The 15000-nt window shown below is 46.3% G+C and overlaps 1 protein-coding gene and 1 long non-coding RNA gene across 2 annotated transcripts in view; both read left to right on the top strand.

The window, feature by feature from the left end:
- Window positions 1-1426, top strand: LOC134023693 (uncharacterized). The gene is made up of 2 exons (XR_009930794.1): window positions 1-58; window positions 527-1426. It is a non-coding gene; the product is annotated as an uncharacterized LOC134023693 (long non-coding RNA).
- Window positions 1427-8885: 7459 nt separating this feature from the next.
- Window positions 8886-15000, top strand: part of itga10 (integrin, alpha 10) — a 33592-nt gene continuing 27477 nt past the window's right edge. Inside the window, 4 exon segments of the mRNA XM_062465971.1 lie at window positions 8886-9354; window positions 9498-9732; window positions 14172-14286; window positions 14417-14526. Coding sequence (XP_062321955.1) covers window positions 9681-9732; window positions 14172-14286; window positions 14417-14526 — 277 coding nt within the window. The 5' untranslated portion in view covers window positions 8886-9354; window positions 9498-9680.

Consider the following 15000-nt stretch of genomic DNA (forward strand, 5'->3'; position numbering starts at 1 on the left):
GGAGGGCCCTAAGACGTCCTGGACCCGGGAGATAACCAATGACGGTGATCTCATTCTGGTAAAGCTCCTGTCTAACTGGCTCCCTGATTTGTCAATCACTTCTCAATCATATAGTTGTTTCTTTGTGTCTCATCTCACGCACAAACACATAGCTTGATGAGATGTGTTCAAGCCTCAACAGCCAGCACTAACTCTTCCCCTTCTCCATTCCATCTTTCTCTTCTCCTGGCAAGACAAAAAGGCCTACTTAAATAATTAGTGGGTTGTTTTACTCCTCCACATCCCCTAGTCTCATGTAACCAGTCCTCCAAGATCGTAGAAGCAGAGGGGAGTTAATGTTGCATGTGTGGAGTGATGGCTGTCAAATAAAACTAAAGTCTGATAGTGTACAACCGGTCCAACCAGAGACAACTCCCTGAACCCCCTAACACCTCACACTTTTAATTTCAGCTTGTCATTCTGTTATGAATGTCAAATGTTTTGTTGTTGTGTTTGAGAAGATGTTTCCTTGCTGTCCTCTCTGCAGACCATGAGCGCAGACGATGTGGTCTGCACCCGGGTCTACGTCCGGGAGTAACCAGAAGCAGGAGCTTCTCTTCCTTCCATCCCTCTCTCCTTCTCCTCCTCCTCCACCACTCCATCCCTCTCTCCTTCTCCTCCTCCTCCACCACTCCATCCCTCTCTCCTTCTCCTCCTCCTCCACCACTCCATCCCTCTCTCCTTCTCCTCCTCCTCCACCACTCCATCCCTCTCTCCTTCTCCTCCTCCACCACTCCATCCCTCTCTCCTTCTCCTCCTCCTCCACCACTCCATCCCTCTCTCCTTCTCCTCCTCCATCACTCCATCCCTCTCTCCTTCTCCTCCCCCACCTCTCACTCCACTCCAAGGAGGTTCTCAGAGAAGGCAACATGTAGAATTTAGTTCTTTGATCTCAGTCAGATACAGAACTATGTAATCCTCTAATCTTCACAGTATCTAGTCTGTCACATTTTTCAAATCGAGAATTTAGTCACCTATCAGTCAGTCTGTCTGACACTCCCAGTTACTTGGTGTTGTTTATTGTGTGTGTGTCTTGGTGATAATTTTCAGTTTGTAGGTGTGTGTGTGTGAGTGTGTGTGTTCATGAAGTTGGCCTGCCTGGTGTGTGTGTGTGTGTGTGTCAGTATGTAGCTATATGTTTAGTTCAGTAAACCAATCTGTGAGTACTTCCAGTTTCAGGTCAGTTTGAATTTTTCTGTTTTACTTCTTTCACTGTTTGGGCACCCCTTTTTCTATTTCTCTCTAAAGTTTTATATTTATTATTACAGTAGACCCTGACACCACAGCGCTATGTTTTTACTTCCTGTCTCTTTTCTTATTTTATAAAATGTGATCATAGGGAATAACGTTTTCTATGGGGTGACAATAAAGCACGTTATGGACTCCAGCGAGTGTGTGCTAGATTTTCTATGTCTTTCTCGTGTTTTATATTTAATATTGCAGACAGACAGACACACACACACACACACACACACACACACAGACACACATCAGTACAGACCTTATTTTAGACTTTCTCTCAGCTGTCTGCAACTAGAATAACTTGTCTGCCCCCCCTAACCCCCAGAAGTCTCTCTCCCTCTCTATTTTTCCATCTCCCCATCCCTCCCTTCTTCTGTCAATCACCGTTCTGCAGCATGCCCCAGTTCTACCGCTCCTTTCGTAGTTTCTGTCTCACAACATTTGCTTTTCCCCCTCAAGTGTAACTTTTCTCTCCTCAGAGTAGTTTTCGTACCCTGCCTGAGGTGGAAGAGAGACAAACTTTCCCTGTAACAGCTCACATTTACCTTTACTCATTTCCCTGATTACATTTCCAAACATTGGCACCAATCACACAACACAAACTCTCTTTTCTGCAATTTTAATTTCAAAGGGTTCTGGATATCTAACATCAGTTTGAACTGTTTCATATTGTGTGTCAAACACACCTGTTTTTATGGAAACCATCAGACTTGATGAGTGTAATGGATCTGAACTCGATGGATGCCGGACGGAAGGGTGGCTGGGATGGCTGGACAGAGAGATGAGGAAGGGTCAGTGGGCGTGTTCCCATGGGCGGGGGGCGTGTTCCCATGGACAGGAAATGCCAATAGGATTAGAGGGTACGGTTGATTGACAGCAGATGTGCTTAACAAGGAGCGAGATCGTTAAGAGATCTGGAAATGGAAGGGGACTGGAGGAATACACACACACACAAACTCACACTCACACACAAAGGTGTGAGTGATAGTGTGAGGAAAGAGGGAAGAGAGGGGAACATTTGGAGAGGAATTCAGCAGTGTTCAAACTAGCCCTCTCCTCTGTTCTCCCCCTGCAGCTGGGCGTAGTTACAGTGTGACCCCAATAAAGTCCCGTCCTCTGCCTCCTGCCCTAATAAAAGGGGTAAATAACTGCCCCTCCCTCCCTGTTTATTACCCCCTGGGGCAGTAAAAGGCAGCTGTCTGGCCCCCTTCAAAAACGCTCGGCCTTCATCGGATCTCAGTAAAAAACACACCCGTTCACATACCGTACCAAACACACACATTCTGAAAGCTCTTCACACACACCATCAAACACTCACACTGTACGCGTGGCTCGTAAAACACTTGCTCGGTACACGCACAGGGAAGCCACTGACACACACGCTCGCGGTCACACACACACTCTGGCACTAAGCGAAGACAGATCACACACATGAGAAATACAAACGCACACAGCCAACCGTGATATGGCCATAACGGATGATGCACAGAAGCTGGAACATTGGACATGCATGTAAATACACACCCACACACAGACACAGAAGCTGGAACATTGGACATGCATGTAGATACACACCCACACACAGACACAAAAGCTGGAACATTGGACATGCATGTAGATACACACCCACACACAGACACACAGTCATATTCTCCAGGCAACACTGATAGAACTGATAAATATGATTGATTCAACATCCAGAAGACAAATTCTGTGAGTTAGCATTGCTAACCTGGTTTCCATAGGAAATCCATATATATTAGAGCTCAGATGTAGCTTAGCTGGGGTAGTAGGAGAACAGGTATGTGTAGGGGGCCTGGGGACAGGGCTGACAGCACAGTGTGATAATGTGTGGGTCTGTGTGTGTGTGTGTGTGACAGAGAGAGAGAGAGGGAGGGAGAAGATGATGGATGACTTGTGTTCAGGTTGGAGCTGTTATTGACACATGGGTCAGATGCATTCTGGGAGGATGCAGTAAAGATGGGGGAGAGCCACATGGGGGAAACGCCCCGCAGGCAGCATAACCGCAGGGCATTCTGGGTAAGAGAGGAACACACAGAGTGCTTGTGACAGACAGGTTTCACGTCACACACACGTCACACACACACACATTGTGTACGTGACAGTTTTAAGATGGGCAGGAGTCATTACATGACGCCCACACACATACTACACACACCTGCACATTCACGCAAACGAACACACACTCTCTCTCGCTGACTGAACTCTCTTCTCACACACGTTGACACAAGCACAGGGGTCTCCTCTCGCTAACGCTGTGGAGACCACCCAGAAACCAGGCCCCTTGTAAACCACTGGTCAAGAATAGTCACACAGTCATGCTGTCTCTCACACACACACACACACACACACACAGACTCACATGCACAGGAGGGAACAGACACAGCACAGCCACGCATCATCAGGGTGTTTATGCAAACACATTCAGATGTGGTCATGATTTTTTTAAGAAAACAAACAGGAACTTGACAAACACTTAAAGATGAGGGAAAATGACTCGGGTTAAAAACACCACAAAGATGAGAATGGTGAAATGGACAGACTGAGTCAGAGACCAAAGAGAGGGGTGAGGTGAGAACAAACTAGTCTTTGTGTCAAAAACAATGCTTCTGTCTGTTTACAGAAGAGGATTCTTCGTCATCTTTGTTTACCTGTGTCTAACAACACTGTGTGAAGCGTTCCCTATGCCCTGATCAGGGATCAGTTTACCATCATCGTACACCCACCAAGGCTGGGAAACTGCTCGATCAACACAAAGAGCCAGCTGATCCTGCAGTGTGGTGAGACAACGGTTGTCCACTTCGGAGTTAAACTGTGCTGAATGTGGAGATGGAGCCAATGATCTGGGAGACTGTGAGGAGACAGAGAGACAGAGAGGGGGGGGGGGGCGAGTTGGTGAGGGGTGGAGTAGGGTGGCGAGGGAGGGAGGGGGGGTGGAGGGAGGACTGGGGGGGGTTGCCACCCGAGAATCGTTAGGCATTACTGGGTGATCAACTGTCAGAAGTGTGACTCATCCTGTTTTTTATTAGATTGACACACAGCAATGTAAACACACACGCAAACACACACACAAACACACATGCAAACACACACACAAACACACACGGTAGCCACACTGCTCAGGGACAACATGAGCAAACTTGACGTGTTTTGAGTAGTGCCACGGAACGCAAACCTCCTGTAACGTTTTCATTTTACATTTACATTTAGTCATTTAGCAGACGCTCTTATCCAGAGTGACTTACAGTAAGTACAGGGACATTCCCCCCGAGGCAAGTAGGGTGAAGTGCCTTGCCCAAGGACACAACGTCATTAGGCACTGCCCGGGAATCGAACCAACAACCTTATGATTAATAGCCCGACTCCCTAACCGCTCAGCCATCTGACTCCCTGAGTTCAAGTTCAGGTTCAGTTGACTCAGGTTCACTGACAACCCTGAACGCAGACACAACTGTTTAATGATGCTCAATAAGCCCTAAATACACATAAGATGTTTCTCTGGATTATGGAAACTCTAGACATGGAGGGAGGGCATCACTGGGATAGATGAATAGATGACTAAGGTGTAGGAGACAGGATAGCAAGAGCAGACAAGCCTTAGTGACACAACCTTCAAGGAAAGCTGGATTTAGTCTGTGTTTGATAACTGAATAAACAAGGTACCCTTTATCACATTCTCCCTCCACCCCCACCCCTCCTCTACATCTCTACGTCCAGCTCTTTTTTCCTTCGGTTCCAGACAGCGGTCAGGACAACTCATACCAGACGCAGTAATGCCATAGCTGGACAGGCTAAATTGTAGTTTCATTGGCTGTGGTGTGCCGTGGTGCGATTTGATTGGTTGTGGTAGATGGTGGTCGGTGGTCCGGCAGGGCAGGGAGAGCAGCTCATTAAAAGGAATGGCCTCAGCACAGATGGGACTTCACGGAAGACATAAACACACACACTGACCACACACACACACTGACCACACACACACAAAAACATAAAAACCCACACAATGTTGTGCAAGAAGGTCGTTAAAAAGTGCATGCACCCTGGTGATGTTCTCATAGGACCAGACTGAATGTTTCACACTTTCTAAGGACACAGAGATTCCAACAGTCTCGTCCAGACAGTAACACGTACTGCTGCATAGATACACGTACGAGACGTAGGTTTGGGATTGGCTTGACTTTATTGCTCCCGGTCACAGATGTGTATCACAGCTACCATCCACATGCTGCGGCAGCACTGCTGTGATGTCTGACACGTGTAGATATGGACAGATACCCGTCTGGATTCAGCGCTTTACAGCCACCTGTGACTGGGCCGTTTGTCATGGGCTTGTCTCGCCAGACAGCTCCATTTTTAGAATTACAGTTACGACACAATGATTCATATATTTTTCACGGCTGTTTGACTGTAACATGGACTCAGTTTACAGTCATATCCATGCAAGGTGCAGTAGACATTGTTGTGCTTTTGAATTGCTTGGATCTGGGCACAGACAGTCATTTGCCTGTAAATATATGAACTTTAAGTCGGAGGATAGTGTGTGATCTGCAGAGCGTAGGCTGGTGTGTGTTTTGGCTCCCATACTGGTTTTACCTCTGTGTAGGAATCTGTAGCAGCACACTGGGAGGGGGGTTGCGTGTGAGCGAGCTAACTCATCAGACTGTTACGTAACGCTGTGAGCTCTGCGTTACAGTGATGCCAGTCTAGTCAACACCCACCTGGCAAACAATGCTAATATGGGTCACTGTGGGGTTGACTTTGTGTCTGCATGCGTGTGTGTTTCAGTGTTTGTGTGAGAGACAAAGTATGGCTAGATTGTACCGTGCCACATGCATATTACTGTGATATGTGTACACTGGATATGTTTTGTGTGGTTTGTGTACATCAGTGTATGACTATGTGTGTGTGTTTGTGTGGGCTGGTTTCATTTGTTATTGCACAAATCTGCCAGTATGATCACTGGCTTTCTCCCTTGTGGTCCCAAAGGCCTTGGGGAGGAGAGGAGAGGAGAAGAGAGGGGAGGGAGAAGGAGAAGAGAGGAGAGGAGAGAAAATACCGGTCTGCAAACCTTCTTGAAAACCGTCATTGACATGGTGCCAGGGTGGTCAGGTTCAACTTCACAGTGTAACTCGGGTGCAGACACCAGCTCAACAACAGATCCATCTGTCAGAGATCCAAGGCACTGGCACAGGGCCCTAACCTCCAGTCTGCCTGACACCTGATTGACAGTGTTGATTTACGAGAAAAACCAAACATGCTCACCAACTTCAAGAGTTCAAGAAGTGTTTTTCAAAATCGTACTCAAAAGGTTAGAGTAGGAGGCAGTTTTATTCTCTGAAACTGGAGGACTGTCCCTACCTACTCGATCTGCTCCAACGCGTGTGTTAGAGAACAGTGACACTTAGTGTTGACCTGTGGACATTGATCCAGACAGACAACCCTCTGTTCACCAGCACGCATTTGGAATCAAGGAGGGTGATTCTCAACAGCTACGATGCACTTTAATTACCGTCTTTACCTTTTCTCAGTCGATATAAAACCAACAAGGTGTCAGTCAACCAAAAATTGGCAGAGACCAAACAGACCTTTTTTATCTTAAGGGGAAGGTCAAAATAAATGGCGGTACTTTCAACTATCTGAATGGGACCAGAGCCTGGTTAAGGAGAGCCTGTCCACTCCCTATTAAGCCCCATTGTACTGAATGTTGTGCAGTTACACCAGAGTTCCACTGGGAGTGATCGAGGTCCAGTGCAAAATGAATGGGAGTCTATAGAGCTAGACGGCTAAATTCTGTTCTTTCGCCTGAGTGTCGTTGAGAAATCTCAGATTTGATTGTAGTTTTCGCATGTTCAACATGGATTGTAGGTCGAAAGTTGAATGAACGAGTACTTATGTCCTTTCGATTTCTTACAGGGTGAGTCGTTGTTGCCCATAACACGCTATCATTCTGCAAATGAATGCTGATTGGTTAGTGAAGGACTGACTACGACCAGAGATCCCGCTTGATGGCATCCGAAACGGAACCAATATGTCAGAGCATTAGCAACATTAGCAACAACATTAGCAAACCAAAACAATTTCTAGCATGTGTATTGACAGGGAGAGCCTAACCTGTCAGCTGTGTTGTCGATGCCTCGAGGGAAAAAAGGAAGTGACCAGGGCTTGCCGCAAAGCAGTATCTCTTGTCGTACGATGTGTATGACGTCATTGACATTTAAAAAGGCTTTTTAAGACAAAAAACACCCAGCTGTGTGGGGTTTTTTTTGCCTCCCCTTTTGAATTCAACATTCAAATTACTAGAAAAAAAATGATATCCCGAGAAAAGTGTATTATGAGGGGTATAGCTCCATAGACCTCCATTCATTCTGCACTGGACCGTTAGCACCCTCATATGGAACTAGGGTGGAACTGCAACCAGTTCAGAACCCAGAAGTTTCCCGAGAGTGGCAGTTCTCCCCATATTAGACATTCTTTTATTTTTTGTATTTTTTTGTATTTTTTTTTCGTTCAAAAAACTTTATTATTCGTCCGGATGGCTTTCTTATTTGTCAGTCCTTTTAAAGTTTACAAATATAATTTCATGTCACTTTTAAATTGGTGATATTCTTTCAGACCATTTATGGATATAAAGTTTTCCAAATACAATTAAAAGATTGAAAATGAAATGATGGCATTTATCCAAATCTTTACCTTCATAGTAAAAAATAATATCTCTACTTTGTAATTTTATCCTAGAGCCACACAATACCTGAAATACGTCCTCCACATCAATCGAGAACAATCTGACATAAAAACATTCACAAAATAAATGTGCAATCGTCTCTGTGAAAACTAACTAACATAATAGACATTCTCTGATGGGACCATAACGCTCACAGTGACGCGTACAAATGACGAGCGAAGATTGAAGCAATGGCGCCATCAGGGGTAACAGAGAACAAAGTCTCATCGGGGGCCAACGACCCCTAGGTGGCACCAGCGAGCTACAGAAGAATCTGCTTTCTAAAATACATGGATGATGAAAAACCACTGGACGGTTCTGATTCTAGGGCTCTTACATGTGGCAAGACTGACAGAGAATGGATGAGGGGCTGGGAATTGGAGAGATTGACGAGAGAGGGAATGGGAGAAGGACTATATAATGGAAGGAAAAAGGAAAAAAGGAATACAAGCAAACATACATATGTACACACACACACACACACACACACACACACACACACACACACACACACACACACACACACACACACACACACACACACACACACACAGTGAAAGCATGGAAGAGACAGAATTGAACCTATACTACCGTAAAACTAAACACTTCTGTTTTCTCTCCTATGATTGGCAGGATATATGTATAGAAGAACTATAGAGTGACCAAACTGTGCCGTCAGGAAGACATAGGAAAAGTTATGATCAATCATCCAGCACTGTAATTATGTGGAAAATCTTCCTTTGTCAAAACACACTGATAAGTCGCAAAATGGGGGAACAGTACTAAAGTTGAGAGAGAGAGAGAGAGAGAGAGAGAGAGAGAGAGAGAGAGAGAGAGAGAGAGAGTGAATGTGGGTTTGAGGTTTTCAAATGTGAACCAGGCGCGCGCGGAGAGAAGTTGAGTAAAGGGAAGCTCGAGAGACTCCACTGGAATAAAGGCGCTCTTTCATTTAGGAGAGAGGATAGAGAAGGTTATTGAAAACTCTGAATTTACGGGATAGAAACTAAAAACAGGATAATGTATCATAATATAAGGAAAACCACGTCATTGAACCTATAAGGAAAAGTTTGAGGAATAAGGTCATTCTGTTTAAGATGTTTAAGAATAGTTTGAACGTCCAGGTAGGGAATGGCCTCTTAACTCTTACTCATTGACAAGATTTGTTTTTCGTGTTAGAAGTAGCAGCGTGTATTTCTGAAGCTGTTCCGCGTTAGTGATGGTTAATTACCCTACATGAGCCTCTTGTTTGACGGGACAGGTGTTCGGTTTTGAGTCGCAATAAGCGGAACGCAGATGTTGACACAAGGTCATTAGTGTCGGTTTCTTTGCCTGAGGTAAGAACATAATTTACCAGGAAATCCTTTTCAAATAACGAACGAAATAGCTAATTTAAGCTCAAACAAACGTTTTAATTGTGGTCTGTGGAGCTGTCATTAAGAATACATATTGTAACTAACTTTAACCGTATACATCTCAGGGGCTAGCGATGCCACTGCAACGTCGTTTGAACGGATATAACGGATCCTTGGAGAACAGCGCGAGCTGAAGGAGCGCGTGTGCGCGTCTTGTTATGCCGAAGCTCAACATTTAAACAACTAACGGAGCCCACTTCTCAAGAGACACACACACGACATTCTCCATCCTCCCCTCTATCGCACAAATGGAGCTGAGGAAATATCTGGTGTTTTTCAAGTTGGTTGTCCTTTTAAAAGGTAAGACATTCCCTAGTCGTTTCAGCAAACGAATTTTGTGTATACATATATCTCCCTTCATAGATTTCTTAGTCCATCCAGCCAAAGAATGACTGAACGATGAATGATGACAAGTTCTGTTGTCAGCAGGAGACCTACAGGCTAAAACATTCTACCTCAGCTGAGAGGAAATGTCCTGAAAAGAGTTAGGGTGCTTTGTTCTACATCTGCTAGTGTGCTCAGATAACTTGCGGAGTCGAAACCATAACATTTCCCCTGGAAGCCTATAGCAGACATAGGTCTGGTACAGATGTAAGGACTCTACTCTGGCTTACATCTAATGGTCTACATCTGTATCCCTGCTGTCCTCCTGTAGTGTCCATGGGGTGATAGGGTCATTAACCTGGGCATCTTCCTCAGTGGACTCCACTGAGTCCACCTTCAAAGAGGTAATAACAGTGACTGGCGGATTGATTGAGCTCTTCTCTGCTCCCAGCTCCTACATTCTACCATCTATAGGGGTTGGGTGACTCTTACTGAGGAGAAATTCCACTCCGGATTCGGAGACATGGCTTTCAAGACTTTCAAAAACAATCTGACCTCCATCTGGTAGCCCTTCATTGGTGGCACCACATTGATTCTATCAGTGGTATCCATTTCATTCACTTCCAGCCCTGAGCCATGGATATATGCCTTTTCCATTAATGTCACACGTGGACCATGAAAATACTACCCTCCCCCCCACACCTTATAGTAAACCATCATGCATTAACTCTCTCTCTTGCGTGACTCATTCCTCTCCAATCCTGTTTAACACCATGAAAACATAGAAGCAGACCGTTTTGAGTGTTTACGTAGCTGATAAGCAGCTATTTTTATTGTCGCATTACAGTGCAGTAAGCAGTTGAGGTGTGATTGGGCAGAGCATAGCTGTGGTTGTGTACTGCTGTGTGTGTTATCGGTCGACTGCTAAGTGTTTTCCCTCTGATGTAGTGTGAGGTATGCCATAGCTCTGTGATCGCTGCCTAAACACAAACAGACTTCCATCAGCCCGAAAAATTACCCTCAATGTAAAATGTAGCATTTTCGAGTAATATGTACCAGCTAAGTGTTGTCTTGATCTCATTAGCAAGTTTTGGGGGGATTGAAATTGTGGGGGCATGTTCAGTATGGAGTTGACACACCCCAAAAGCCAGACACCGTTCGTGGTTAATCTTCACGTTGCAGTTCATTACCAGTTTGAGTCAAGCATATAGTGAGCTTGTTCACTGTATGAAACTGTGTGTGTGTGAATGTGTGTGTGTTTCCAGGGCATGTTGCAGTGCGTAGGTGTGAGCATGTTTGTGTGTATGATGTTGATGGTTTCTACAGACCTCCAGTGTGGGGATCAGGCGTCTAGGGACTGCTGGACTCAGTTAGGCCTTACTGAAATGTAGAACACAGGTGTGTGTGTGTGTGTTTTGTTTAGGGTCGGGGAATTCCTTCATTCCCTCTCTTTCTCCTCCAATTCTATCTGTAATTTTTCCATAATTCTTTTTAATCCTTCTCTCTTTCCTCGATATATTCCTCTCTTTTCTCGCGTCTCTCAGTTTTAATCCCTTCTCCCTCGTTCACTTATTCAGTGTACAGCGTACTGTATATCTTTAACAGTGTACAGTGTACTGTATATCTCTAACAGTGTACAGCGTACTGTATATCTCTAACCGTGTACAGTGTACTGTATATCTCTAACAGTGTACAGTCTACTGTATATCTCTAACAATTGTCGTCCCATTTCACTTCTAATCCCCCCTTTTCCATCCATCACTCTCTTTCTCTCTCCCCCTCTCCTTCCGCCCTCCTTTCCCACGAGGGAACACAAGGGGAGAACACAGTGTGATGGAGGGACAGTCTGTGAGAAAAGGTGAGAGGCGGAGAATACGGACGAGAGAGTAAGTGTGGGAGAGGGGAAATGTTGCAATTGAATTAGTGTAAGATGACAGACACGAACAGATGCTCTGACACCTTGCTTGGTTGAGTCAGGGAGAGAGGCAAGATACAGTTTACTGTAAGACGAGAAACAGAGAGAGAGAGAGAAAGAGTAGTCTAAAACGTGGAAGATGACAGGAATGTGTCTTGTTAGTTTCAAAAAGACGCTTTAGTAGTTGAGAGAGATAGAGGGAATGAGAGATTCTGTACAGAGAAGTGAACCCATTTTTTAAACAAACATCAGAATAAGGTTCGGTATGATGTTATACGTGGTGGTCAGGGAAGATTCCATTTTTATACGCGTAACACATGTGTCAGCTTCACTGACATTCACACACACACACACACACACACACACACACACACACACACACACACACACACACACACACACACACACACACACAGATGAGCAACACTGCCCAGAGTTGAGTGTGTGGTTGAAGACTCAGAGTATATGAACCCAGTTTGGCTGCCCAAATGTTTACCGTCAGTTGTCATGACGATCCCTGGTGAGACTGGCTGTGGTATATAGACCCATATATAAACCCCAATCAAAATGGAACCTAAAGAAAAGAAAGACAGAGAGAGAGAAGGAGGGTGTGAGGTTGGGGGTTAGTGGACAGAAATATACGTGATGGATTGAAGAGCCGTGGATCAGAGGGGCAGATCCCAGTCTGGAGGATGGTGTGGTGTTTGGCGGAGGGTCAAGGAAAGATCTGAGATGAGAGAGAGAATGGTCTGGTCGTAGTTTGGGGGTATAATTCAGGGGAGGAGAAAGATAAAGAATGGGGAGAGAAAGATGATGTGAGAGAAGAAGAGGAGGATGAGGAAGTGAAGTAGTGGTAGGGGGAGGAAGTGATGTAGTGGCAGGGGGAGGAAGTGATGTCGTGGCAGGGGGAGGAAGTGATGTCGTGGCAGGGGGAGGAAGTGATGTAGTGGCAGGGGGAGGAAGTGATGTAGTGGTAGGGGGAGGAAGTGATGTAGTGGCAGGGGGAGGAAGTGATGTAGTGGTAGGGGGAGGAAGTGATGTAGTGGCAGGGGGAGGAAGTGATGTCGTGGCAGGGGGAGGAAGTGATGTCGTGGCAGGGGGAGGAAGTGATGTAGTGGCAGGGGGAGGAAGTGATGTAGTGGCAGGGGGAGGAAGTGATGTAGTGGCAGGGGGAGGAAGTGATGTAGTGGCAGGGGGAGGAAGTGATGTAGTGGTAGGGGGAGGAAGTGATGTAGTGGCAGGGGGAGGAAGTGATGTAGTGGTAGGGGGAGGAAGTGATGTAGTGGCAGGGGGAGGAAGTGATGTAGTGGTAGGGGGAGGAAGTGATGTATTGGCAGGGGGAGGAAGTGATGTAGTGGTAGGGGGAGGAAGTGATGTAGTGGCAGGGGGAGGAAGTGATGTAGTGGCAGGGGGAGGAAGTGATTTTTTTGGAAGTGGGTGGCTGGTGGAGTATGGAAGGCTCCAATCACCTGTCTTTTAAAGAAAGGGAGAGGAGGGTGTGAGAACAGAGACCTCAGTACGTGAACAAGCAAACATGTATGTCTAGTTGTCTTCAGATAATAATGGAAAAAGAAGAAGTCTTGGAAAACAAACATTGTGACATCATGAGAACAGAACGTTACGATGTTGTCATCTTCTTTCTGTTAGCGAGCAGCTCTGTAACTTCAACCACGGTGTATCTGCCTACAGAGAGATGGTGCCTGGGTTACACCAGATTCATGTTTACTTGAATGACCTGTGGCTCAGAGCAGAAGACAGTGAAAGTTGGACGAGGTGGAGGAAGAAGTTTTAAAGAAATAAATAATGAAGTAACAATACTTGCTGAAGCGGGCTGAATGTGTGAGAGCCAAACAAAATCCTTTAAAGATGTACAGCCCCATTTTTAACTTTTTCTAATAGATTTTTCTTAAAGCTTTTTGGCCCTGGTGAAACCCTCTTACGATCCTTTACATGTCTGCTCTGGTTTAATGGATTCATCATAAAGAAAACTGTGTGGTATTTATTTTGACAGTTGGAACTAGTTTCCATGTCTGTTTTCTCAGTCTTACACCTCCCCAGAGTCAATGAACTATCCTTCCATCCTTTAACTCTCTCTCCCTCTCTTTAACTCTCTCTCTCTCTCCCCTCCATCTCTCCTGTACTGTATTCTCTCCTTCCTTGTATAAAGGGCAGGTTTGTATGTCATACAGGGCGCTACTATGCTCACTCGTTTTTCTAGCCCACACCCTTCCCTCTCCCTCCATCTTTCTCCCCTCTTCTCTCCCTCTCTCTTCCCTCAGACTGAATTACCTTGTTCCTCAAAGGTCGTCTTTGGTCACTCTGTTTAACTCTCTTTACACTCTCTCTCCCCGTGCTTTTGAACTGAATCAGGGAATAAAAAGACAACTTCAGAAAAGTTTAACACCACGAGAAGTAACCTTTATGTCTCTATTTAACGGTGAACTTTGCCTCACAGTGCAAGCAGCCCCTCGTCACCGTGACCCTCCCCCTGTCTCCTCAGGGTTGTGTGAATGCTTCAACATTGACGTGAAGCACCCTCGGATCTTCACCGGCCCAGAGGAAGCTCTGTTTGGGTTCTCTGTTCTCCAACACAGCTCACACGATGGAGAAAAATCGTATGTCAGCTTCCACGGCGCCATTTCTGCCCAATTTGAGTGATGAGTAGATGACAGACAAACAGCCGTTACCTCGCTTGATGATGTCATGTCGTCCCGTGACCTGATTGGCTGAACTGTTCTGTGATAGAATGCTGGTTGGTGCTCCCTGGGATGGATCGCCGAATAACAGGAGAGGAGACATATACAAGTGTGTCGTGGGAGAGGAAAGGAACTCCAACTGCACCAAAGTGAACCTGGGTGAGCCATCTAGCCCTTGACACAGATCTTAGATCACCCCCCCTCCCCTGACCATCCCAGTGTGCAGTGAGTTAACCCCTGTCCCTCTTCCTCCACCCTGTCCCTCTTCCTCCACCCTGCCCCTCTTCCTCCACCCTGCCCCTCTTCCTCCACCCTGCCCCTCTTCCTCCACCCTGCCCCTCTTCCTCCACCCTGCCCCTCTCCCTCCACCCTGCCCCTCTTCCTCCACCCTGCCCCTCTTCCTCCACCCTGTCCCTCTCCCTCCACCCTGTCCCTCTTCCTCCACCCTGTCCCTCTTCCTCCACCCTGCCCCTCTTCATCCACCCTGCCCCTCTTCCTCCACCCTGCCCCTCTCCCTCCACCCTGTCCCTCTCCCTCCACCCTGCCCCTCTTCCTCCACCCTGCCCCTCTCCCTCCACCCTGCCCCTCTCCCTCCACCCTGCCCCTCTTCCTCCACCCTGTCCCTCTCCCTCC

Source organism: Osmerus eperlanus, chromosome 7 (genome assembly GCF_963692335.1).
Source record: "Osmerus eperlanus chromosome 7, fOsmEpe2.1, whole genome shotgun sequence".
NCBI lineage: Eukaryota > Metazoa > Chordata > Actinopteri > Osmeriformes > Osmeridae > Osmerus > Osmerus eperlanus.